Source organism: Falco biarmicus, chromosome 4 (assembly GCF_023638135.1).
Source record: "Falco biarmicus isolate bFalBia1 chromosome 4, bFalBia1.pri, whole genome shotgun sequence".
NCBI classification, from domain to species: Eukaryota; Metazoa; Chordata; class Aves; order Falconiformes; family Falconidae; genus Falco; species Falco biarmicus.
Genome location: NC_079291.1, coordinates 103,034,248 through 103,060,776, shown reverse-complemented (window position 1 = coordinate 103,060,776; position 26,529 = coordinate 103,034,248). Strand labels below are relative to the sequence as shown.

Sequence of the window (26,529 nt, the reverse complement as noted above, 5' to 3'; positions counted from 1 at the left end):
CTGTACAATTCTCATGCAAAGGCCTATACGTACCGCACGGTTGCAGTAAGCATTCCAGTTCACTGCTGCAACTCCTCAGGTTCTGTTCTGCTGACACCAGGACTGCTAACCATGATGATCACTGTGACATATTTACTTATATTACTATCCCTTTTTACTACACATTCATCATTTTACATTTTACTCATCCTTTTTGGTACATTTTGTTGTCCATGCCCACCCCACCCCTCCACCCTGCCCCTGCCCCAATCAAAATTATTTCAAAAGCACTGGCAATTTAGAAGTGCTACTACAAAAACAAGGTAAGCAAATCCAGAATTATATTAGTATTCTTAAAGTGGAAGGCTTATTCCTTCAGATGATTAAAAAAAAAAAAGAAAACCACAAAAAAATTATTAAGCTTTATCAAGCCAAATTACAAATCAAGCGCGTCACTACAAGGCAAAACTGAAACATTTCCACTGCAGCATGTTGAACACCATGCTAAGTGAGTTGCTACATGTTAGTAAACAAACATAAAATAGTCTTCTGAGATTCACTGGCTGGTTGGTGGCTTTTTACATACCCAAAAATTCATCATCTCAGTGTTTCAGGATAATACATATTTAGTAGAGATGTGACCCACAAGGAATCAGGAGAGAGAAACTGATGGCAGGATGTTAATTTTTTGTTTCACCTACTTACTAAATTTATTATATAATAAATATATAATAAAACTTTAGGTAAGGCGCTTACATTGAGTTTCTTTGTTACTATTTTGTATCTAGCAAATTAGATCCAAATACGTAACACTTCCACAAGAACCAAAACATAAGCCTTGGCCACGTACCTTAAGCCTCACTGTGCATACCCTTGAAATCTTTTGGTAGCCATCTTGCACAAACAACCAAACCAAATACAAATCAAAATGGTTTAATGTAATTTATTTGAAATGCTTCCAGAAAAGTTTAAGGCTATTATTAAGAAGAAAAAAGAAGTCAATACACACATTCATTCCTTCTTTTCTAGCTGAACACTTCACATGCTTTTCACTCCTTTTAAACATTCTGCTGAACAGTTTTTATGAAAATGGTTCATCATCTCTTATGCTTTCCTAATGCCTTTTCTTTTGCAAATTTTTCCTTTCTTTCATCTTCACTGGCATACTCATTCAGCTCTAAAAATGAAGCAGTTGAAATAAATTACAAAGCCTGAAACAGAAAGGAAAATTGACTTTTTTTAAAAACTATAAATACAGAAATATTTTCTATAGGGTAAAAATGACTTTTTTTAAAAAATAAAAATACCTTGTTTTATATTGTTTATCACCTTGTCACATGGATTTCTGTAATGCACACCAGCATATATATAAGATAGTTGACAGTAAATTTTCTGTAAACCTGTAGAACACAAGAAAAATGTTTTTGGCAATAACTTAGCAGGGTTTTTTACTTCTGTGGTTACGAGTACTTTGCACAGGTTATCTTGTATTATACCAAGGATCACTTAAATTTATCAATATATAATTTTCATAGCTTGCCATACAACACTGGCATTATTTCTTATACTAAGAAATAAAATATTACCCAGGGATTCCTGAAAAGTAACAGGATGTTCAACTGAGTGCTTTAGACTGCATTGAAGTGGCTCATCTGTTTGAAGTTCTCATCTGAGAAGATTAAATCAGCCACCAGAAAACACAGTAACATTTCCAATTACAGCATGAGATTAAATGCAACAAAAACATTAAAACAAAACTTGAGAAAAATATTAAGGGTGTAATACATCCTAAAGGAAAAGCAATTCCCTTTTTGTTTAAACTTTCTCTACATAATCCCATAGGGTATTTGTAGAGCACCGTTTATATAAAATTATCACTTGGTTTAAAAACCAGCTACATGTAATTGTAAACAGCCATTTACAGAAAATTAAATGTTTTAACATTAGTGGTGTTTAAAACCAACAGTGGAGGTCAGTGGAGTGCAAAATGCTGAAGAGGGCCTATTCACAAGCAAAAGCTTTTTTCCATTCTTATCCTGTTTGGGATAAAATATGTGTATATATATATATATGGCACTGAAAGCAAACTACCAGCTTATTTACAAATACCCAGTATTCTCAGCATTTCATTTCAGTCGATGCCGGCTGTAGAGGTTTGGTTGAGTTTGGTTTGTTGGGTTTTTTTAGCTGATTATTTTTAGCATTACTTGCTTTGATAAATAAACCATAGCACTATGCTGACCACTTTAATTGACCAGATTTTAGTAAGTGAGGTTGCTGGTTCTTTGGACAGTGCTTAATTTTGAAAAACTAATCCCTAAAGAGTCACTGGTTACATGGCCCGCTGCTGATAGTTCTTGTTGATGTAATACCACAAGAGAAGAGATGGGTTATTGCAAGATGTTTTTCTTTTCTTAAAAAAAATAAATTATTTCCATGCCTTTATGAAAACGTACTATCTTGATACCCATCCTGAAACTCCATATTAAGTCCACATCTTCAGCTGCCCCATTAAAGGACAAATAAGTACTTCAAAAGTTATGAAAAGATTCTTTATGTAATGCGTATATAAACAGTAGTTTAGAGATTCTGTTTCCAGCAGGACATTGAGAATAACTGGTAAAGTACCTCTTTCATCCACCTTAGATGTTTACAGGATATAATCACAGGACATGAGTTGCAGGAGATTCCAGCTTATACAGATCGGCAGTTACAGTACTACACTCATAGGTACAAATACAAGAACTGCATTGACATTGTCACAAAAAAACATATTTTAAAAGTGCTTCTCCAAATGGTTCCATATATGGAATGCAAATACTGTACAGGTAAGAGACCGATTTTTTTCCATGAACTGTAAGTTTCTGTCAAACGTTGGTTTCTACTTGCTTTTCATTTTCACAAGAGTTCGTCTGTTCCATACGTTCACAGTCGATGCTGATCTCGCTGGTGTCCATACTACAGTCTGACTCACAGTCTGATTGGTCCATTCGCTCGAGTGTGGTATCTCCGTGGGGTACTCTACTTCCATTTGGTGACAAAAGAAAATGTGCTTCTGAGTTCAGCACACCAGCTTTGCCTGCACATGTAACTTTTTCTTTGGCCTGGCGGATACAGTTAAGCCACTGTTGTTTGTTGAAGGAGTCATTGGCTTGGAGCGAGTGCGTCTGGCTTTGAGATCCATTTTTGAAGCTGACTCTAAAGAAGTTTTTGACTGAAAGAGACAGTATTTATCAAAACACTGAATGCTTTGTCTGAATGGATTTTATAATCAAAGAGTATAATATATGTATTTTTATATATATATATATGCCAAAGAACAGAATTTGCAAAATCTTTGACTTAAAATGTTTTCCTGCCAATACCATGTCAGATCAGAGAGGAGAGTCTGGGTATCGCCTTGTTTTGTGGGGCAATAATGCCACAAGCACATCTAATAGTTTCATATTGCTGGATTTAACAATTTTGGTTCCACCATGCATGAGCTACCCATAAAGCTTTAAGTGAATCAGCAGGATTAAGGCTTCTCCCACACTTCAATGTCTCTCCTCCTGCTTCTCTGCAAAGCAGATTTCCAGAACCTTCACTAAATAGTGTCTTGTGTCAGCCAGAAATTGCCTCATCTCTTCCATTCCCTTTCACTAATAACAAGAATACATATAAAAACCCCTCAAAGTTTTCACAAGATTAAAAGGACTGTTCTGATAGAAACAAGCATCTTCACAATAGGCTTGATTGGAAGGACACTGACTCTTAACTCTTGGCATTACCTTGAGTAGCTGCAGCCTGAGGAGTACGTTAATTACCTGTCAGCTGAAAGACTTTGTTATGGAATAGCCATCAACGTCTCCATAATACAAGGAAAGTTGTAACAGCTAAAGCTTAAGATTTCAAAATACACCTGTTTATAATTTTGTGGGCTTGCCGCTATATTCTACATATTCTTGCCTTCTCAATTCAGTACAGAAGTGGATATGTGGAGAAATCCCATTACCAATACAGTGAACTTTTGAGAAACAATCTAAAAGAAGCAAGTTACAACGTAATAAACCGGTCTGAAATAAAAATCGAGATGCTGGATATAGATAATGTGAACTTTAAAGAAAACATTCTGATGTCTCACTGGCAGGTGTCTTAAGGTTATAATGACCCTATATAAGCAAGTAAAAGAAGGTGTAGTCATACTTCTCTCGTTGTTGCTGAATGCACCACGTATGGATCCACCCAGTCGCACCTCTCCATCTTGCAAGTCTTCTAGCACAAGCTCCCTCACCGGAATCGGCTGCCGATACAGCTGGTAGCAGAGCTGTTCGTTATGGGTGATAGCTCGGGTAATCACCAACACTTCTTCAAAGAGGAAGACATGCAGTTTCTGTTCAAAATTAATAAATAATGAAGCATTATTCCTTTTTTAGACCATCATTAAACCAGATTTATTTAAATTCTAGTGTGTTATAACCTTGTCTTTTCAACAGTTAAAATAAGGATTCCTCTCTTACCACTATTTAAAAGTCTTATGGCACAGCAGCATACAAGTACGTAAACACAACAAATTAGAAACTGAGAAGAGGACAGAAAAGCTAATTTTAGAAGTTTCTAATGTCATGATCTTAACGGATCTTTTAGTGTTAAGGCCTTGAAATGTGCATGACATTTCAAAGCTCTCTCCACTGCAGCATACCTACATGCATTCTTCTTTCTGACACCCACTTTAACTTTTCTCTACCACCTGTGTTACTAAGAAACAGGCAATCTTATTTATCCAAATATTTTCAATGAACAATTATGAGGAGTCTTTTTACAACTCATGTGCTGCTCACAATCAGCTTCACCACAGCACTTTGAAGCTCAGAAAATTACTTTTGCTCCTAGGTGCCACAAGTCACCCATTATCATCTTTAAATTATGTTCCTCCTCACATTTTGCTACCCCCAGTGGCTTTCAATAATAAAAAAAGTGAAATTTTAAATTAATTTCACTTGATATCATGCATTTAAATCAACTATTTTTTTCATTGCCAAAACTCTTCCAAATGATGAGTAACGGTTCTTTGCTTCTAAAGTTGCCCTGACTAAATCTAAATAGACACATTATTTGCAATTTTAACACAAGATAGAGCTTCAGATCCATTTAGCCTACTGTCCCATCTTCCATTAGCTCATGTTTTCGGAAAACTATAATGAAAGAGTAATTATAGCAGAAACATTTCTCAATATGCCTTGGCAGTCTTCTGATACTGAAAAAGTCCATCTTTATTCTATTTTTCCACAACAGATGCCTCAGTTTATATCCATGAGTAGTCCAATTTTCTTCCACTTGTGCCTCTCTAAGTCTTTGCAGGCCACGTACCCAAACCTTTTGTTTGTTCCTTATTCTGCAGTGCTGTCACCTTTTGAATTAACAGCAACTCTATTCAGAGTCTGGTAAAGAATATCCATTATGTGTTTCCGTTTATATGTTTGACAAATGGCTATCTTCTCATATGAATAAAATATGAAAGACAGCAGAAATGTGTGAGATGAAATATTTGAGGTATATACAGGTATGGGACGCTTGCTTGTTAAGCAGGGTTACATTTTTGTTTGTTTTTTAAATATTGAAAATGTGCAGCAAAAATGCCTTGTTTATTTTGAAACTCAGTTTTCAAACTATCATCCACAAAATGTTGCAGATTCTTCATGCTGTAAAGTTTTGTGATGGCTGATTTTAGTGGAAGTCATATGAAACTCCTTTCAATGGTGAGATCTCTTACTTGCTGCAAAGCTAATACTCTGCAATAGCAGGTGTGAAAAGGAGACTGAAAAAATTAAGGTATAAATGATGTGGGTTTCACCCCAAATCAAAGAACACACGAAAATTAAAATATCCCACTGTCAATTGTATTCAAGGAATACATCAGTGTGGAAACCTCCCAAAAACACTGAGGAATTTCAAATACTGTTCATAAATTGGAAATTATTAATGATATACTTGTACTACCAAAGAAAGGCAGCGGTAGTGTGGATGGAATAAATACAGTTCACCAGAAAGATGAAAACTGCCAGTTTCTTCCTGCTAGTTTGCTATACATTAACTGCCTGCCTAATCTTTATCAGGTGAACCAGAAAACAGCATCCATTTCATCTTTCCATCTCAGCCCTACGGTAAAACAAGAGCCTTCTATTGCATGCATAAGCATGCTACACAGAAGCACGACTAATGCTTAAAAATGCATTTACAATCCTGCTTGCTTTATTTGTTGTGTTTTTTTAATAAAACTTTCATAAGCCTAGTTAATGAGAAAAAGATCTTTTTTCAAACTTCCATGTTGTTCCTATTAAGTGGGGTGGAGGGGTGGGCACGGGAATCTAAGAATGGCGGGTTTCTTTTCTATTAATAGCTCCTACTATTCTACGTGTTTTGGTTTTTGTTTGTTGTTGGTTTTTTTTAAACAGAAAGCTCAGGTTATTACACATCAATAGCGCAGACTCCTAGAGACTGGAATTCACAGTATAAAATACCAAATTTCTCTGGTCAATAAATTAACTTTGACTTCAACTAATAATCAAGTTAAACATTCTTAATAACCATGGCCTTTAACAGATTTAAAATTTTTTAGTACACTGCGTGGCACTATAGACATTATTATCATGTCTCTGAGACCAGAAATACATTTTTTTACTTGGTTTTTCCTGCAAATTTTATTGAAATTTACCAGATGTACAGCTTAGCTAGAATATTGTTAGATGCCCTGAAGAGGCAGACACACATATAAGCTTATTATCTCCTATGCAGATATCTGAATGCTAACAAAAAAAGTAGCGTTATATGTAATAGTTAATATTTACCAACTTTCCATACATGAGGGCAATGTTTCTGTATGTATACTCACAGCTCTTTTAGCTGTCATGCAAAATGAAGATGTTTTTAACAGCTATTTATGACAAAATATTTATTCCTTACCACTCCCCTGTTGTTCTTCAGGTCACCATGACAACATACAACACGTGAATTATCAATCAGTGAATCCCTTTGGCCTTCTTCAAGGTAAATAAGTCTCTCTTTGTAATACTGGCATTCAGATTCACCAGTCTTTGTGTTGATTTCAGCCACTATGCCCTGAATTATATTTATCTACAGAAAAACAATGAGAACACATGAACTTTAATTAGACATTCCAATATTCAGACCTATCTCATAACTGAACTGTAGCTACAAGAAAACATTTTTTATTTATGGTGTATTTTTCATAAATATTTTGCCAACCAGTCTATAAGAGTATTATTATTAGCAGCAGAATTAAGCAGGCTACAGTGTACAAAGACAGTGTAGTTTGGCTTTATCATTGTTTCTAACAATGGCTTAAAAATCTGATATTTATCTCTTTATATCAAACTGAAATAGGCAGAATTAAAATAAACAGATGCAAGAAACAATCAGAGATATAATTTTCTGTGGTGAAATGTGCCAATAAATGACACAGGACAAATAACTTGCCTTTAAAATATTTATTTAAATTTGTAATGAACTGAAATCTGCTGCATTGTATAAGAGAACAAGAAACAGAAGAACTAACAAGATCCTCATCCTGCAAAACATGCAACTAGCCCAAACCACTAAATTCTCAATTTCTGTTCACTATTAAAACTACCCTCTGGAAATAAGGTAAAATAATTTTATTTTACAATTAAAAGCAATAATTTTGCCTTTTTATTTTAAAACACTTTAAAAAGGAAGCTTTCCATTTTCTATAAAAATACACTATCTTGAACTTCATTACACTATGCAGTTTCTAAGGACGTTGAGATCAATTTATCTGAAACTTAAAATACAGGTCCTGAATTGGGCATGTGGATGTGAAATTTTGTTGATTTTGGTCAGCTCTTAACAGTGGTCTCACAGGTTGCTTAGACTGATCAGATTCCTCTGTTAAATGACTGGAGGTGGAGCAGGAAAATGGGTGGAGACGTGCAGGCCCAAACAGATAATTCAAGAATCTACTGATCCCAGGAGATTTATCAGGGATCAGCTTGGCCTAGTGTGCTTATAGCAGATTGCCAGACAGGAAGACAAATGTACTTCATAACCCTAAACCAGTGTTAAGAGCCAAGCACACAGAGTAATTTCTGTTTCCTAATTTAACTTGGCAAATATACAATTTATTAAATACATGACTTCAAAGATAAATAGTGTTCTACTGAAGTAGAATATTACAAAGCTATATAAGGCTATTGAAGAATCAAGGAAAAATATCCTGATTATATTTTATTAAACAATATAATAAAATAAACAATAATAAAATATATTTTATTACCAAATGCAAGTACTGGAAGAAAGCATTTGTATATGTAGAAAAGCAAGCCTTAGCAGCAAACAGAAGAATTCTTTGAGATATTTATGATTTTTGTTTGGGTTTAAGAGAACATGCACAAGGGGGAATTTAAACCACCGTTGTCCAATTTTACAACAGAGAGTTTGAGCTGGGCATGGGATTTGGGGAAAGAATAGCAGGACAAAGTCGTCAGATACATGTGTTTTGGAACATGCACTTTCCAAAATATGCAGGACTGTTATTTTTCATCAAATAAATGTACAAAATATTCAAATCTAGACAAATCATAAATTTTGTCCTCAAATTATTAATGAAATTTGCTTATTTTTAAATATTTCAAAAGTAGTAGGATACTGATGATATTTCTTCATTTAAAAGTCTGTTTCAAACAAATCCACTGCAGTAACCTCATTTACTCCCAGATACACATTTGCATGTGTCCACATATGATTGGATTTCATATATATATATGTGTGTGTGTGTGTATATATATATATATATATATGTATGTATATAGGAAAGAACAGAAATCTTAGAAACCTTTTGGAATTGGTCCCTTTCTATTAATAAAGAAGTTTTTAAAGCTTTGGTTTTACCTCAGAAAGCACAACACCAAATAAAAAAACAGAATGAGGACAAATTCCGGCAGATGGTAATTAAGATTCAGAGGTTATGCTCAAGCCAGGGAATAAAACTAATCTATATGTCTAAAACCTGAAATCTCCACATTACCCAACTTAGATTAGAATGGAAAATGACACTGAAAAGTAAACACAAAACGGACAAGGATCAGACAAGAGCTGTAGAAAACACCTCCCATCCCTTCCCCCCTTTTTTTGGTATCACTTTGCTACTGAAATCAGATTTAATTGGGGGAGCAGGGCTAGATATTTCATGTAGCAGTTTCGGCTGTTCGTGTAAGTATTAGTGTTTCCATATTTTATGTAGTATCCCTTAACCGATTAATAAGTTACAAGTGCTATGATCTAAAAAAAACCCCAAACCAACAGTAACTCACAGCTTCTTCCAGATGCTGCTGATCTGGATGATCATTCGGTGTGTGTCTCAAAATTTCTCTGAGTAGTAGCGGGTATTTCACCAAACGGCTTCTTGGGATGTCAAGGAAATTCCAAAGGTCCAGTTTGCGACTAAAAGGAGACTCTAAGCAACGCTGTAGGAAATCTTGCACTCTGTGATCTTGTTTCTTGTGATCCAGTAAAGCTTTGGCTGCTACTTGATTGCTGCAGTAGCTATCGTAGGAGTTTAGGCATGGAAGCTGGGGAAAGAAACAGACTATTCTGCAGCTGAAATAAAGCACAGTTTGCTACTCCAAAAGTTGCAAGTGATTCAGGATGTCGGAACTCATGCTGAGAATCTTTTAGCTGAACTTACCTACAATTTATTGATGTTAATGTTTCCAGCATATAAAAGGGTTACAAGGGTCCTCTGACCACCTTGTTCATCATTTAAATGATTTAGAAGCACTAGCTCATCTCTTAGATCCTAGAGATCTCCAGTATTATTCAAAGCATTAAAAATATTCGTAAGTTTAAACTGAACACTACTTTGTGCAGACATGAGTTAAACACAGAAGACTGATTTCAATTATGAATGGAAATAAAAGCCTAGGAATGAGTACTCCCAAACCTGGCCTTTTTTAGATAAGCAAACTTCTATAGTCAAACTTCTGTACTGCCCTCAAGAACCCTGGCCAAATTAAGATGACAAAACTGTGCCTTAAATCTGAAAAAAATAGCTTGTAATGTTGATTAGAACAATATATCCATTTACAAAATCTGCTAGAACCAAACAATTATATGTAAAAACTTCCAACGCAGGAAATTTGATTTGGACATATTTGCACCAAAAGAAGTTCATTGGTGTTCAAACCAACCAGAAAACATTATATTTAAAAATATTTTATGCAAATAAAAACAGATAAAATTTTTTACACAAGTATATCATTAACTATTTGCATTATGTAGCAGCGTGATCATGTTTCTCTTGTTTACAGGAGGCCAATTGCTTTAAAGAATCAGTCACCAATATTTGAGTGAGCGGAGGTTATCTTTATTTGGCAGTGCTGGGTGCATGGGGGATCGCTCCACCGAAGTCATGCACCCAGCACCACCGAATAAAGATAACCTCCGCTCACTCAAATATTGGTGACTGATTCTTTAAATCAATTTGGCAACCCAGGTGGGACCTCCTCTGCTCGGCTGCAGGACCCATTGAGAGTGGGGACTCCCTAGGGTACTCCCGGGGATTTTCCCAGAGGGGCTCCTCATCTAATCTGGATCACTGCAGGAGTAGACCAGGACTCCATCTTGCGGAGCAAAGGTACTATCTTTATTCAAATATTATATTAATATTATATTTTGAACAGTACTGTTTCAGATATTTCTGTTCTGGGACCGGTTCATCTGTAAAGCTGTCCATAGGACATAAGATCATTGTATGCTTATGCAGGATGGCGTATGCCGGGCAGCTAGCACCGCAGGTATACATCTGATTCTGTTCTGGTATTCGTTCCGATATTGAGGTAATATCGGAACTCTGATTCTGTTTTGGCCAGAAGACTGACACGTTTGATGATTTGAAGTCAATCTGTGTATATAGGATTAATAATTACAGGGTTACTAATAATAATTGTTATACTCATTTTATGCTGGAAACATGAGAACATTTCTGTATTAGGTATATTATAAATGTTGGTATGTGGTTATTGTCTTGAACATCCGAGAGGTGAATGTGAACCTCTATATGTTTTAAAGCGCATATAGTGTAAAGAATTATTAAGTATATGGTGGGGGTTGCTGCTTAAAGACAAAATTAGTGTCTGAGCAGTTACTCAGTGCTGTTTTGGCATCAATTTGGCGAGCCAGCCAGGAGAAATCTCCACCAGTGCTGGAATGTAGGGGCCTGGGGACCCTCAGGGCCCCCGACTGCATCTTCTGTCAGCAAGACTCCCCTACCCCTCGGCTTCTCACACAGGTGGACAAGGACTTCTGCACAACATAAAAGGTATTTATATTTATTCTTTGTTTTGAATATTTGATTGTCTTAAGATTTGGTTTTACCCCATAAAACGAAAGTCGGGACGCCATCTCGCAGGGTTGAGAAGAAGGGACACCTTCTGAAAAGGGTAATAGCCCTATTTGATTGTCTTAAGATTTGGGAAGCTAAAAACTCCCTTTAGGTTGTCTTAAGATTTGAGGAATTCCTAGAATATAACAACTGAAATAGCGCTCTGTGTCTTGTTTGTTCTATGTGTTGTCTTGTTACATGTTCAAAATTGGAGTTATGAAATGTATGTTGAAAAAAAAAATATTCTGGTAATTCTAGGCAAATAGCTGAAAACTTAACACTCTGCTTAAGGCCAGAAAAAAATTAGAATCTGTTTTTTGGCAATTGTTCACTGAAATGTGTACTTTGTGTGATAATGCGAACTGTCAGCGTTCCTAGAGCTGTAAGTAAGTGCAGGGTACCGTGTAACATACTGCCTGTGTGACTGAGGGCTGCCCGGAGAGTGTGACGTGTGTGAGACGTGGTGTCACTGCGAAGCGAGTGGGGAGTCCCGATCTGCATGTCTGTGTTCCCCGCGAGGGGCCGGCCAGAGACAGACAGAGCGATTGAAAAATCAATTTATGAAGTGCTGGATGCATAATTAGAAATTAGAGAAGGAGACTGTGGACAAAACATTAGAACTAACATCATTTGGAAAAAGCACGAATTAACCTCTGCCCTTAGTGTTGTAGGTGCTATCTGTATACTCGAACAAAGGGTGGCAAGTGTCTAAGACATATTATCTCCTCGCAAAAATAATAATAAGAAGAAAAATAATGAGACCAAGAAATAAGGCTAAATAGGTCTTGAACTGTGGTGTGTGTTCTGAGATAAGTATGGTGCCTCCAGTAATAACTAATACATTGTAGACAAATACCAGACTTATTAGGAAGATGGGGGGGGCAGACCGAGCCAAGAAATAAATACCGAAACACCCTTGGGATGTATTTGGAAGCATTGGAAAGAATTTGGCGGAATTCCCAGTGGAAATTTGAACAAAAAGACATTTTTAAAATATTGTCAGAATTGGTGGCCTTTGTATACATTAGGTGATGGTGAAAGATGGCCCCTCGAAGGAAGTCTTATATTACAACGCAATTTTACAGCTTATGCTCTTTCTTTGTAGAGAACAAAAGTGGGATGAAGTAATGTGTGCAGATATGTTTGTGTGACAGGAGGAGTGCGGGATTAACACCACCTGATCTTTGATTATGGCTCTGATATGGAGAAATAGTGTGAAATGGGGACAATGGACATCGATTGTGATTGTATATGTCTGCTCAAGGAATGTGGGTATGGTGACTGGTCATGGGTGCGGTGTCTGGTCACATAGGCACACAGCCTTGAGGAGACGCCTACAGTTTTGAGGAGACGCCTGCCCTTCTTCCTCTAACAAAGGGGCTATTTTAAAAAAGAATGAGAAAAGGATGAGAGATATTCCAATGCTATCTAGAGGGAGGGAGTGCTAAGTCTCCTTGCTGGAGAAGATTGGATGGTCACAAGAACATGACAACCTACAAACCTGCAAGACCACCACATTCCAGGCAAAGGACTGATAGGCTAATTAACATACGAAGCGAGAGTAAGCGGGTTTAGGTAACGAATATGTATAGGCGTTAATTGAATATTCATTTGTTTTATTGTATAAATGTGAGATGGTTCGTCACTTCGGGTATGCACGCTTGTGGAGGAGCGATCCCCCGTGCATCTGCGCGCAATAAACATACCTACTTTATAACTTTCGAGTTATAGAGTCTAATTCCGTACGTCAGCTCCAGAAAAGGATAGGGAAAAACTGAGACCTAAACTAGAAAGATGTTCTTGTTGAAATTTTTGTGGAAAAAAAAAAAAGAGCTCAGGTTGTGGTTTCTTCTGTGGAGCAACCAGAATGAAGCACATTATAAGATAAAAACTTGCACTAATGTATGTAAAACCTAAAGCAGGGTGTGGAGAGTCAAAGACCCTGTGAAAGTGTTAAAGTATTGGGGTGAGTTTGTACAAACCCCCGTACCCGCGCGAAGGTGCGGCTGGACACATGGCAGGGTGTTTGCTGTTTGCCTGCGAAGGCTGATAGGTAAGAACACAGATGTAAAGCAACAAGTAGCAGATTTGCATTCAGGGTATGAAAGAGTTAAAACAGAAGTGCTGTTGCAGAGGCAGGCTTGTGTAACCTGCAGAGCAGGAAGAGCATCTCCTGCTCCAGTCCTTCCCATGGTGAGGAGGAGGGTGTTGCTGTTGCTGACCATTGAGCAGAAGGACCTGACAATGTCACCCCAATTGCTGGAGCATTTGCAGCACAACAGGACCGGTGGGGGCCCCTTTAGGGCAGGCAGTGGGTCTGAAGAGAATAAAGGTGAATCTTTGATGGGGAAATTTAGATGTTTGAAAGTTGGTTGTGAAAGACTTATCAGGATGATGTACTAGGACTAGATAAAGGTTCAAGTTGATTGTTACTAGGTAATTGTGATGTAGAAAAGTTGATAGAAGGAACAGGGAACGTGTACAGAAGGTAAGACAAGAAGAGCTGGTAGAGGAGTCGAGGCAGAGACAGAGGAGCAATGTCAGGCAGAGGTGAAAGAGTGAATCCCTCTCCTATGGGATCGGATCAATGTACATATTGTAGGGAAAGTGGGCACTGGAAGCGAGATTGCCCTAAGCTAAAGAACCAGCAAGGGGTTCTGGTGAACTAGGGACTAGGAAAAATGAGGTGGAATTTTTAGTGAATACAGAAACAAGTTATTTGGTGTTAAAACTTCAGTGAAAAGAATTTGTTACAGTTGTGGGAGCTGCTGGCCACCAGGAAAACATCCTGAAACCTTTAAAGTACGTAAGAATGCCAAATTCACCAAAATCTTTGTTGGGATGAGATTTATTAGAACATCTAGACGTTTAAAGAAGGAGAAATGAAACTAAAAGTTAAAAATGATCAAGTAAATTGAAGTCTTGAGCTTATCTTTAATTCAACGGAAAAGTGGAAAAGAGGACCTCCCTGAAGTAAAAGAAATCTTTAACCAGGTATATCTGGAAATAAATTCCAGGTAAGGTGAAAAATGCTTTACCTGTTACAGTAAAAATGATAAGCAGGAGGCCTGCCCGGTTCAGGTAAAACAATATCCCTTGGTCAGCAGGGCTGTGGGGGATATTGGCATAAAAACTGAGATAAAACGCACTCTGTAGTAGCTCTACTAATGTAAATCTGTGTGTTTTGCCATGACAGTGACTTGTTATGGGATGCGCAGATGAAACTCTGCATTGACAACGAAGTACAAGGAATAAGGTTGGTCAGGTGCCTCCAACCATAGTCAAGGGCAAGACTGGGTTGGCCTCTGTGTTTGCCACCAAGAAGAATTTTGAGCTCTGCTGTTGGCTGCAACCCAGTAGGTGTTGAGCGGTGGGAACGTGTGCCATGCCAGACCCTGATGTGAGGAATGGCCCCCTCCGTAATAAGAGGGTCATCCAGGAAGGAAGAACATAAGATGACCCATTGAGGGACTGATTTGGAAATTGGAAACCGCCTGGCCGACCATGAGGCCAGACGAGTAGCAGAGGAGGTGGGAAAGGAGGAATTAATACCAGACGATAAAATCCAAACTCTAAGTACAGATCAGGAGCCAAACTATTCTAAAGAAGACCTAAAGCTAATTCAGGACATGAATGGTAAAATAAAATTAAATAAGTGGGCTTATTTGGCAGATGGCTGTATAGTGGTACCATCCAATTTAATATGGACCACAGCCCTAACAGTACATAATTAAGACTCATTGGGGAGCCGATACATTATATGAAAGTCTAAATCAGAAATTGATAGGGCGAAACTTATATACTGTAGTAAAACAGGTGACTCAGCAATGTGAAGTGTGTTTACGTAATAATCCCAATGTAGCAAATAGAATAAAACTAGGGAACATTAGTAGAGGAAATTATCCAGGACAACAGTGGCAAGTTGATTTTTCCGAACTCCCAAGAAAACTAATAAATATCGGTACCTCCCCTTATGACTGGTATGTTTTCAGGTTGGCCAGAAACTTTCCCTTATGGAACAAATAAAACAAGAGAGGTAAAGAAAGGATTGTTAAATGAGATTGTTCCCCGCTTTGGGGGTCCGACAACAATCTCTTCTGATAGAGGCTCACACTTTTGTGCCAAAATAATACAACAAGTGGTGAATACAGTATTAGGGATAGATTGGCAATTACGCACTCCTTATAGGCCTCAAGCAAGTGGGCAAGTGGAAAAAATAAACCATTTAATTAAACAACAGATAGTGAAAATAGGACAAGAGACAAATCTAACTTGGCCACAATATCTTCCCTTGGCATTATTAAGAATACGAACTAAACCGAGAACAAAGGAGAATTTGAGCCCTTTTGAAATATTATATGGGAGACCGTACCAGTTACAATTTGCTGGAAAAGATTTAAGGCAGTTAGGGGAGAGATAATTGTGTGAATATGTGAAGACCCTCCAGGGACAATTAAAAGTTATAAATAAACAAGTATTAACAAGGGCCAGAGAGTTGGATCAACCAGTCCATTCCTTTAAATCTGGTGACTATGTGTATATAAAGACTTTTTCGGGGAAACCTTTGGAAGAAAAATGGGAAGAACCCTGTCAGGTGCTGCTGACAACCTTCACTGCCATCAAGATAAGAGAACAACCAGCCTGGATTCACTATTCTCGGATAAAGGCGGCTCCTGAGAGAGAAATCATGGGCCGTCACCCTGGCAGGACCCATGAAACTACGGTTCTTTAGATCATAAAGAAATCTCCGGAGACACAATGGACTGTCAAAAAGGATGAGGGACGTTTGTGTAAAGTTATTCTGGTCTTAATTGTAACTGTTGTAGAGATATTAGAAACTGAAACATGAGTAAACAATACCCGTCTTCAAACGTTGCAAATCATTGTTAATGCTACGAAAGCTAAGGAATGCTGGATACGTGCTTCTTCCTAAAGGAGGCTTGCTAACACCCCTGTATGGGGTGGCCTCTCAGAACTGGAATTATCTCGATGACAAATGGCCTACCTGTCCAGACTTTTGGAAAAAGCCAAACGATGGTGGAGGATATTGCCTATTTGATAATTAAACAAATGAGTTGGGTCCCAAATTTGATTTACAAATATTAAACTTAACCACCACAATAGTTATGAAAAGTGATAATAACTGTCATTGGAAAGCTCAAACAAGACAGGAGGAGCATGTCCTGGAAACCCAGGGCAAAATACTTGTTCCCAATCTGATGGATGGAATGATTAAACAGACATCCATAAGATATGGAACAAGGTGCAGATCCTCATGAAATTACTAAAGACGATTTATCATGGAGTTTTAAAGCTATATAGGACAAACTGTCTTCATAGTTACCTAATTTGGAATGGTTAAAGCATGGGTTTTTTGTAACATTTATTGTAATAGTTTTAGGAATAATATGTGTATTACTTCAATGTTTTGTTTGGTGCTGTCAAAGAATGATCATAAGGCATAATGATTTTTTTGTAGTTGCAAAAGAATTTGCAAAAGTTACTAGAAAAGGGGGGAATGAATGATGAATGATGTACCACTTATCTATAGGATGATGTACTTATGTTTATCTAAAAGTTGGGAAATGTCCAAGGACCCTTATTGCTAACACGATGGATGTACTAATTGCTAGGTCCTTGGATTTGTCATCTTTAAAAAGGCCATCTGGTCCTAAGTTCCTGTCGTTTATACAACGTGGCAAAGACAAGGACTTAAATCATGGTCACTAGTTTAGTGAGATATGTAAATGAGTTCCTGGAATTGTAATGAATATGTAAACGATTTCCCGGAAAGTTAATGAATAGGTATGAGTTGCTTGTATAAAGAGGGGACTGAAAAATCCCCTCGGTGTGCATGACTTTGGTGGAGCAATCCCCCACACACCCAGTGCTGCTGGATAAAGATAACCTCCGCTCACTCAAATAATGGTAACTGATTCTTTAAATCACAGTTTCACAGAGAGCTGTTAAATGTGTTATTTCCCAATCCCTTAAAAAATTTCAAGCCCTTTTTTCTGCTAAATTTCATCACATGCATATACTTAGAAGTAAACTTTTCACATATCTATAATACTTTAAAAAACAGCTCCTTTTTAATATAATGAGCAATTTTAATATATATTTGAATAATTTAATATAATGAGCAATCAACAAAAGTAACAAAAACTGTTTTCAGTGTTTTATGTTTTTGGATGCTAGTGAAAGTGAACTTACCATCTTTTGTGGGGCAGTAACAGCATCTCTCTCGTATCCCTGCCTGCCTTATTTTTACAAGCTTCTAGAAAATTAGTACCTTTGACAACACTAACAACTACCTGTTACCTTGACTGGAACAGACCAAAGTTCAGAAATAGCTGTAGGGTGCCCTTACACAAAGTGACTGTTCAAGCTTCATTTCCCTAGGAAACCAGAATACAAATGTGGGCAGGTTCTTAAGTGATCTACATCAAACTCTGGTCTGACTCTTGATTTTTATTTAAAGCATATTAAATACTGCTCATCTCCTGAATAGCAAAAGTTTTAAAAACAACATCCTAGTCTAAATCTTTTAATGGAAAAATCCCTGAAAAGAGAAAAATATTCCGATATGTCTCTAAATAGTTGCCTTACTTTTTAAAAATACTTTAAGAAAACATTTTTGACATGTTATGCTAGATATGGAAAGGAAATTGTCTGATAAAAACTATGTTGCAGCTCCAGCCATGTCCCAAAACTGATTAAAAACTCTGCCTTACCCAGCCCACAAGGATATGGCCAACATGTTCTGTTGATCCATCAGGTTTCCTGACTTCTTGAAGTCGCCTAAGAAGATCTGATCATGATTAAAAAAAAAAAAAAAGAGAAACTTCACTTAATGAACCAGATGACTATAAATCTACGTGCAATAGTAACACAGAGACTATTTGAGTTTTACCTTCATGTAGAGGAATTAGAGAGTCCAGCGTTCCAAAAATTTGGTTCAGCTCTTGCTCTGTCATTATGGAAAGTTTAAGCATTGGGTCATGATAAGCCTGAAAAGAAAAAAAGGGCAGCTCTGTAACTAATTTATCATTGGTAGTTGAAAAATTAGTGCGAGCGTGTAAAGCTCCCTGGTAAGTAAAAACAGAACGATTGCTGAGAATATTTTTAAGTTTCATAACTATATCTTAAACTACCATTTAATATTAAATTAAAAAAATAAAGCAGTGCATTTAAGTGTTTCAGAAAGAATGGGAAAATAGAAATATATTTTAGTCTTCTTCCCTTCTTACTGTCTTAGCGATTACAAAAAGCAAGGATTATTTTAAAAGTGGTATGAGCCAATGAATACTGTTTGTTGTGGGGTTTTTGTTTGGGTTTTTTTAATAAGAAACATACCTTTTTTGCTAACTTCAGATCTTCTATCAAGTCTTCTTCTCCCTGGGAAAGTTCAAAGATAGCCTGTAAAAAGAGACACAAATATTAAAACATATCTTTATTTAATTTATACTCACTCTACTCTGAACAGCTGTCTTAACACCACAAAGCAGAAATTCTCTGCTAAATCTAATTGCAGAAATAAGGTGAGGTTTTATTCCTACAGAATCATGTGCAGTATTTTTTTTAAACAGTTATATCTGATTGTTGATAAAATGCTTATCTGAAATAACCACAGAATTAACTTTTTTCAAACTGGTGTATTTCTAGGTGGGGGAGCTCTCCTCAGTGTGGCATTTTGACTCGGCTATACCTTACCTGTTCATACAAGTATTTACATAGGAGTTTGTTGTGTTCCGATTTAACACATGCGGTGGTAAAAGTTCCAGGTTAGCTAGCAAGTAAAAGACAGATCTTTAAAACATTTGTTTGGTAACGAGTGCTTATTTTGGTACATGTTTATTTTTTTGTTATGAAGGCTGAGTCCTACTGAAGTGTCAGCTGACGTCAGTTACTTCTCTTGAAGCAGATTTGAGACTTTAAAGCTGGCAGATTAAAAATCACCCCCCCCCCAATACACCAGCTTACCAAAATACCATTGTTATTTACTTATTGTATGATTTCATTCTAAATTTGGGTGTAGTAAAAGCTAACACACTTTAGTTAGAATTACTAACTTTACAGTTAAGGCTTTCAACGTGTGTAAATCATGGAAGAACATCTTCGGCTAGTGCGGATTCTCCGAGCTTGGTAATACGCATACGTAGAAGCCTTGCCCAAGTGTGAGTTACCTGTGGCACACGCACGGAAGCGGTTCAGACATTCTGTTGAGGCATGTAGTGTCAGAACCAATACAAAGCTGAACCCTCACGCAAAACTTCCCGGAATACAGCTCATTTCTTTGGGCTCTATGAAGTGTCCTGGCTTCTGCCCACAAACAGTAATGACTGTAATGCTATGCAAACAGTTTCTGCAGTTTATTTTTTAATAAGCTGCCTCTGAAGTTCACAATTTAAAATGTTACTTCCCATGAATTCCCATACATTCCCATGAATGTAATGTTAAAACCTGCACAAGAAATGCTTGATGTTACTGTTGTTTGATTTATGGCTTAGTCCATGCAGTATTCTCAGAAAGACTGTTATAAATGTTGTTGATACTGATAGAAATTTATTTAGAAAAAAATATATTCTTGATTCCACAGAAGCTCTGTTATCAACTAAGAGTAACACGAACTATTCAGAATTTATCACATACAACACATTAAACCACTGACATACTCTTTTTTTTTTTTTTTTGCTTTGGAAGAAACATCTTTTGATCCATATTTCATCTTTCTAGCACCAAAAACTTCCTCAAAGACACTTTTTCCACCAAGGGAAATGATTGTGCATTTCCACATGTACATATCACTTTATGAATACCTGTTCCTGAAATGCTGATCTATCATTACCTGAACAACAAAATGAAACATCAAAATATCATCCATCACTACAGAAAATGTCATACAGCACACGCAATCACAGTACAATATATTAAGGATATATGATGAACTGATTTTAAAAAAGAATACATTCATCTAATATAGCTTGAATTATAAAGACCAGGGTTCTGTTTAATTTCAGGAAAGCTTCAAGTGTTATCTTGATGCCTCCTAGCATTCCTCAACTCCATGCTTTCAAGATGACTTTTGAACACGAAATTTACGGTAAAAAAAAAATTATACCTCTTGACGCTTGATTTCTTTAGATGTAAGCATGTGATTGACACAAACATCAAAGGTCTCACTCCATAGTTTGCTGTCTCTCCGCTTTGTGTTAGCAGGAGGCATATTTCGAGACCATGGTCGTGGACTGAACAGATCTGGGCGACTGTCACTACGGAAACTGATAGATCGCTAGAAACATATAGAAGAATAGTTTTGTTAGAACAGTTTCACATTTCACTTTTTTTTTCCCTAAGGAATTTATATACATAGTTCAGTACAACAAGCAAACTATCTAATTAGTTTTACTGAGAACTTAAGAGCAATGTTTAGTACTGGGAATGCAAGAGAAATTGTTTTTATACATCCTTATGGAAGGCCAGTACTTCCAGTCCTGCAGTGAACTATGTCCATGTCCTGTTCTCAAAACATTTGCAACTATACAAGGCATTCATATATCATGCAACAAGAATGAACCGCGGGGATAATGGCAGAATGGTCCAAGACACTGAACTAACATAACTGATCAAATACAAAATTTCAATTTAGTAAACAGACAGGAATTATTCATGCATTGCACATCTGCCTCATTAGGTCCCTAATACTTAAAAAATTAGAATTAATGCAAATTTTAGAGATAAAACTAGTAATAATACTTTTTTGGTTCATTTGTTGAAAGAAAGATTAAATTGTTCCACAGAAACTCGGGGAAAGCTTGGAGTGCAAAATCTGGCAGATAACTCACCTTGTATATTCACTTAAAGTCAACAGAATTGTTGGGTTTTGTTTATTGGGGGGGGGGGGGGAATTGTTCAGAGATGTCTGTACTGAGAAACGATAGGTCCTACCTCGAGGATATCAGATGAAAATGTGCATTACATCAAACGCATATTAATGGTTTAAGAAAAAAAATGTTTTCTCAGTTGGGCAGAAAGAGGGTTCATAAAGTCAGACTGCACTTCAAAACCTTTCATCGTACCTTAATAAGCGTCTTGCTACCTGATGATAACACTTTTTTTTTTTTTTTTTTCCAACTGTCAGAATCGTGAAATATTTGATTGGTATAATTGTTCCAGATATGATATATGTCCATAAGCAGGATTAAAAATATTAGTACTATGATGCCCAAACTGACCAAACCAGTTTGATACATGAAGAAACCCTTTTAAATGGCAACATCCTGCCTCTTTGGATAAATTATAAGATCATAGAATAGCTTGGGTTGGAAGGGACCTTGAAGACCATATAGTTCCAAGCCTCCGCTAGGCCAGGTTGCTCCAGGCCCCATCCAGCCTGGCCTTGAGCACTGCCAGGGATGGGGCATCCGCAGCTGCTCTGGGCAAACTGTGACAGTGTCTCACCACCCAGACGGTGAAGAATTTCTTCCTTACGCCTAATCTGAATCTACCCTCTTTCAGATCAAGAAACTAATTCACATAGAAAGGTGTGAAATGGGTGTTTGAGAGAAGAACAATCACATTATCTTTAAGGAAAAGGTATGTCAATGTTCAGACTTTAATGTTTATGGCGAGCAACAAGCCAAATTGTTTTCACACCACTTGCACCTACTTATTTCTTACTATTTGAAGAAATGAGTAAATCAGTACTAGCAGATAGCAAATTGTGAAACACTGGTTTTGTGTTCTACTATTGTAGAATCTTTATTAATATTTCTGGAGCCTGTAAACTCTGATGAAGTGTACCAGCACCTCAGTATTTTTTATATTGTCTGGTCAATAAAAACAAGTCCAATTTTAAGTGAGACTTGAGAGTTCTATTTGTCTGTAGACTCTTAAAAAGAATTTGGGCTAAGAATGGATACTTATGCTCTTACTGTGGTATTTTGAAAAGATTCCTTTCTTGCTTCATTTAAATTAAAGGTTTCTTTTTGAGGTCCTACTTCTGAAATGCCTCAAGTATTTCACATTGTTAAAATACTCCGCATTTTTGTTGTTATTTAAAACCTGTGTTATATAACGCAATTGTCTTTAATTGAAAGCAAAATAAACTCTCTTCATTACCAGGCTATACAGCATATACGAAGTACAATATTTGAAATTCTCCTCTGAAGATAAGAGCCCATGAAATGCAAACATAGTACCTATAAATACAGTAAGTTTTTAAAATATCAGAAGACATATTATATAAATAAATAGCAGCTTTTTAACAGAATCCATTTTGAGCCCTACTTGGAACTGACAAAACCCCTAAAAATAAACACATACACATATATATACCAACCTTCTAAAACTTTGCAAGTCAGGTGCTAGTCTTCCTTCAAGAGTTAAGAAGATAAAGAAACACATGTGAAATTGCATGCTTAATTTACACTTGTTATGATGATGAATCATGGAACCCATTGTTTTCACATGCAAATAGAAATTCTAGGGAAGAAAGGCAGGTGTGATCACCAACCATAAGAATGCAGCCAAGCAGTTGTCATTCCAAGACCAGGGTGGAATGCCCCTTTCCATGCATTCCCATATGCATCCTCCAGCATATAGCTCCTTTGTTTGTGGTGGTGTTTTCTTAAAGGAATGTTTTATGTTGAATGGAGAAAATAATGAAAAGCACCAGACAGACTGATTTGTAAAGTAAATGCCTTGATCTTGAAACCTTTTAACAAAATGTCAATATTACGTTACAAAATGGCATGCATCTGTAAGGGCAATCTGAAATTACATAGTGTTTTGAGGAAAGTAAACTTTCACATTGACTTATAGTAATGTTTCCCTATGCCGAATGAGAATGCTTGACACTGTTCTCTACAGCCCTATACTGTCCTCCACTGGGCAGAAGGGGCACAAAAAGGCTAAGAAACTCAAAAGGAAACCACACTCCCCAAAATCCTGCTTGCTTGCTCAGCATCTTTGCTACTTGGACACAGTTAAGTATATATTTCATTGATCTCTCTCATACATCAGCCTTTTAATTAACCATACAAAGTGTACCTTGCTTAATATTAATAAGGAACATTGGGTGGAGGGTACTTATTAGTAGAAAGGGACAAAAATGTTTTGAGATGTTATTAAACAATGAGGACAAATTTCACTTCGAGAGTAAGGCTTCTTTGGCATGTTTCCTTCTTTTATACACTAACACAGCACAAGCAAAAACACTGACTTATCCTGGTACACCAAGATTTAGTTAGGCTGGGAACCAGAGACTTCAGTGTTGAATCCAAGCTTATTTTAACATACTATCTTGCCCTTTGTATACGCGTTGCAGAAATTAGCTTGTAAAGCTATGAAGAGAGAAACAAATATATCACTAGGATTATTATATCAATAGCATAAATATTATTTAATGCCAAAATGAGATGTAAACTTCATATATATAAGTCTAACTAAAAAAAAACCCCAAATAGTTTATTTCAACAAAACTCTGATAGTTTATGATAAATGTACAACATCAGTTTAAACATCTCAATTCTACTACTTTACCTGTATTTTTGCAAATAAATAGATCCATTTCAGTTTAGCAGAATAGAGGGCTAAACTGAAGTTCTACCAGAATTTTTGAAAAGATAAATTTAAAGGTACTCTGATGGTATCTTTGGTTGGCACTTCCTGGGGGGGAATCAGCCAGAATCCCATCAGATAGAATCCCATGAAGGAATTACAGGAATGTCAAAACAGCATCTCTACGTCTCCACTCTTTTAAAAATATTTTCCTAGTTTCTGCTTCCTTAAAAAACATGTCCAGCATACTGGTTAAAAATAATGCCCATCTGGGATTATTAAAGTTTTCATGTAATTCCAAAAACTAGTGGAGATGGGGAAGAACCCAGTCACAACCCCTGATTCTGTTTACTCTGTTTATCTGGCTGTTACAACACTTAACAGCTTTTACTGTTTACTGGCTGTTACAAGACTGTTACTATGAAGGGTCTATGTGTTACTGATGTTAATTCATGCAATTAACAAACCTTAATTTCAGCTGCAGTAAAGCAAACAGCTTCATGTACTGGGAAAAGGTCACTACAGATCAAAGTCCTAGCATTCAGAACTGATGTTCAAAAGTTTTCTTCTTAGGGATTTTTAGAAATTTCCAGTGTCCTAAGATAGATATAAGTAATTTGGACTCCCTAATTAAATTCAAAACACACTGATAAAAATTGAAGTTGCAGAGGAAACTACCCAGACTTTAATTTCTCTCTTCAGCTGATCCTGTTTTCAGCTTTTACGTTGAACAGCACAGCTGTGAGTAAGACCAAGCAGAAACAAGCAGATCACCATATTCATTAGTCTAGCTTAATGCAGACTGAAAATACAGCTAAGAAATAAAGTGGTTTTCCAGGTGAATAAGCAAATAAGAATACCTGCTCAGCATTTGGTATCCTGCAGATACAGAGACAGACTCTGTCAGAGATGAAGCTAACAGCATTATATTAGTCAGTCTGCAGTGCTCTAGTAAAAAAAAAAAACACCACCAAAACCCAAAAAAATAAAACCCCGCACCACCAAAAAAAACCTCCACACAAACCAACAGAAAGACAGCTGGAAAGACTTCATGTGTTTTGTTACTTGGAATCCTTGGGGAAAAGTATTGAGAATAATGTGGAAAACTGTAGTAAAGTTAAGACAACACAAAAAAATTCAAATACCTCTATAATCAATAAAACATGCAGAACACGAAAAGTTGCTAAAAACATATCTTAAAAGGCACTACACAGATCTCACACACAGAGGTGTTTGTCTTCAACCTGCGTGCAGAAAGTCCATTAATATAAAGCAGAAGTTACATGTACAGAGGTAAGGAAATTTATGCACAATCAACTTGGTTTTTTTCCTCTTACATGTATCTTCCACACAGAAAGAATATATAAGAAGGTTTGTTTGAAATGCTGTAAAGGAAACTCAGAATGTTCTAATTCCTTTTATTGATGCTGTTGGAGTGGTCTTTTGGGATGGATGTTCTGTTGGCTTTGCTTTGTTTTTTCCAGGGGAAGAAGCTGTTTGTTTTGGATGTTGTGGAGATGATAGTTTTCTTCATTTTACACATAGAGAACATCTAGCAGCAATGCAAGGAGAAACATGGGTTTTGACTGAAATAACTTCACAATGATGACACATAAAAGTTCAAAAAAAGAAAGATCAACATTTTTCTTTTTACAGATATTACACCTTGAAAAAAATCCTGCTCTATACTGTTCCACAAGGCACAGCGACAGCTATGTCAGTACATAATAAAGTAAAAAAGCTATACATGCTTCCCAGAACATTTCTAAATAATTCCAAATGGGGCTCCTCAGCATAAGGAGGTCAGTAATTTTTTCCCCTATTCTATTGTTGCTGACAAAACTAGGTAAGAAGTCAATTTCCAGCCAGCTTTGAAGGCAGTTTTGAGAGTCATCACCAGCATCCATCACTTGGAAATGGATTCAGACCTAGGATTTGGAGAACATGCAGGCTGATTTCTCATCACAGCTTCTTCAAGCACATAGTTACTTAGAGGAGATAGTATGAATAACATCACCGATTAATCTGCTGTTTAATCTAAGAAGCAGACAGTTAATTAAAATATACTCTTATAATCAGTATGAACAGAGCAAGACAGAAATGCTTGCAAAAGTAAGACTTGTGAGAAAGGCACTGTTTTCTATTTTTGTCAAAATTTGCCCTGAAAAACATTTACGTAGCTCTCACCTTGGGAAGCTGCTACTACATGCATGAAAGGATAGTTTGTTTCAGATAGTCTAAATCAAATTTTATTAACTACAGTATTGTACTGGACAACCCAGTCTCAAAGGCATTCGCTGCAGAATGATAGCATAGGTACTTAAATGAGGACAACAGCTGTCTAAGGCTGTGGAAAGGGAAGTGCCGTGCTCAGAAGCAGTTTAGCCAAAAATTAATTCACTTTCCACACTCCTCACAACTGGAACTAATGTAGTCCTTTCAGAGTCGGGTCAATTTTTTCCTGGAGGCAGACTACGGAGGAGATTTATACACCCCAGGGAACACAGGCATCTCTGCGCTAGTCACGCTATAATACACCTTCTGGCTCCAACCCAGAGGGAGGGGAGTGCAGCCGTGTTGCCTTTCCTCCC

At 36.8% G+C, this 26,529-nt stretch overlaps 1 protein-coding gene across 3 annotated transcripts in view; it reads right to left on the bottom strand.

Moving 5' to 3' along the window:
- Positions 1 to 896: 896 nt before the first annotated feature.
- The window catches only part of ARHGEF3 (Rho guanine nucleotide exchange factor 3), a 144,319-nt gene continuing 118,686 nt past the window's right edge, over positions 897 to 26,529 (bottom strand). For all 3 annotated transcript variants that reach the window (XM_056336801.1, XM_056336804.1, XM_056336803.1), the window contains 8 exons: positions 20,499 to 20,669; positions 18,734 to 18,796; positions 18,291 to 18,387; positions 18,112 to 18,188; positions 9,309 to 9,566; positions 6,922 to 7,092; positions 4,165 to 4,351; positions 897 to 3,193 (listed from right to left, as the gene is read on the bottom strand). In XM_056336801.1, the coding sequence (XP_056192776.1) occupies positions 2,847 to 3,193; positions 4,165 to 4,351; positions 6,922 to 7,092; positions 9,309 to 9,566; positions 18,112 to 18,188; positions 18,291 to 18,387; positions 18,734 to 18,796; positions 20,499 to 20,669 (1,371 nt within the window). In that variant the 3' untranslated portion in view covers positions 897 to 2,846. The remainder of the gene's footprint in view (positions 3,194 to 4,164; positions 4,352 to 6,921; positions 7,093 to 9,308; positions 9,567 to 18,111; positions 18,189 to 18,290; positions 18,388 to 18,733; positions 18,797 to 20,498; positions 20,670 to 26,529) is intronic.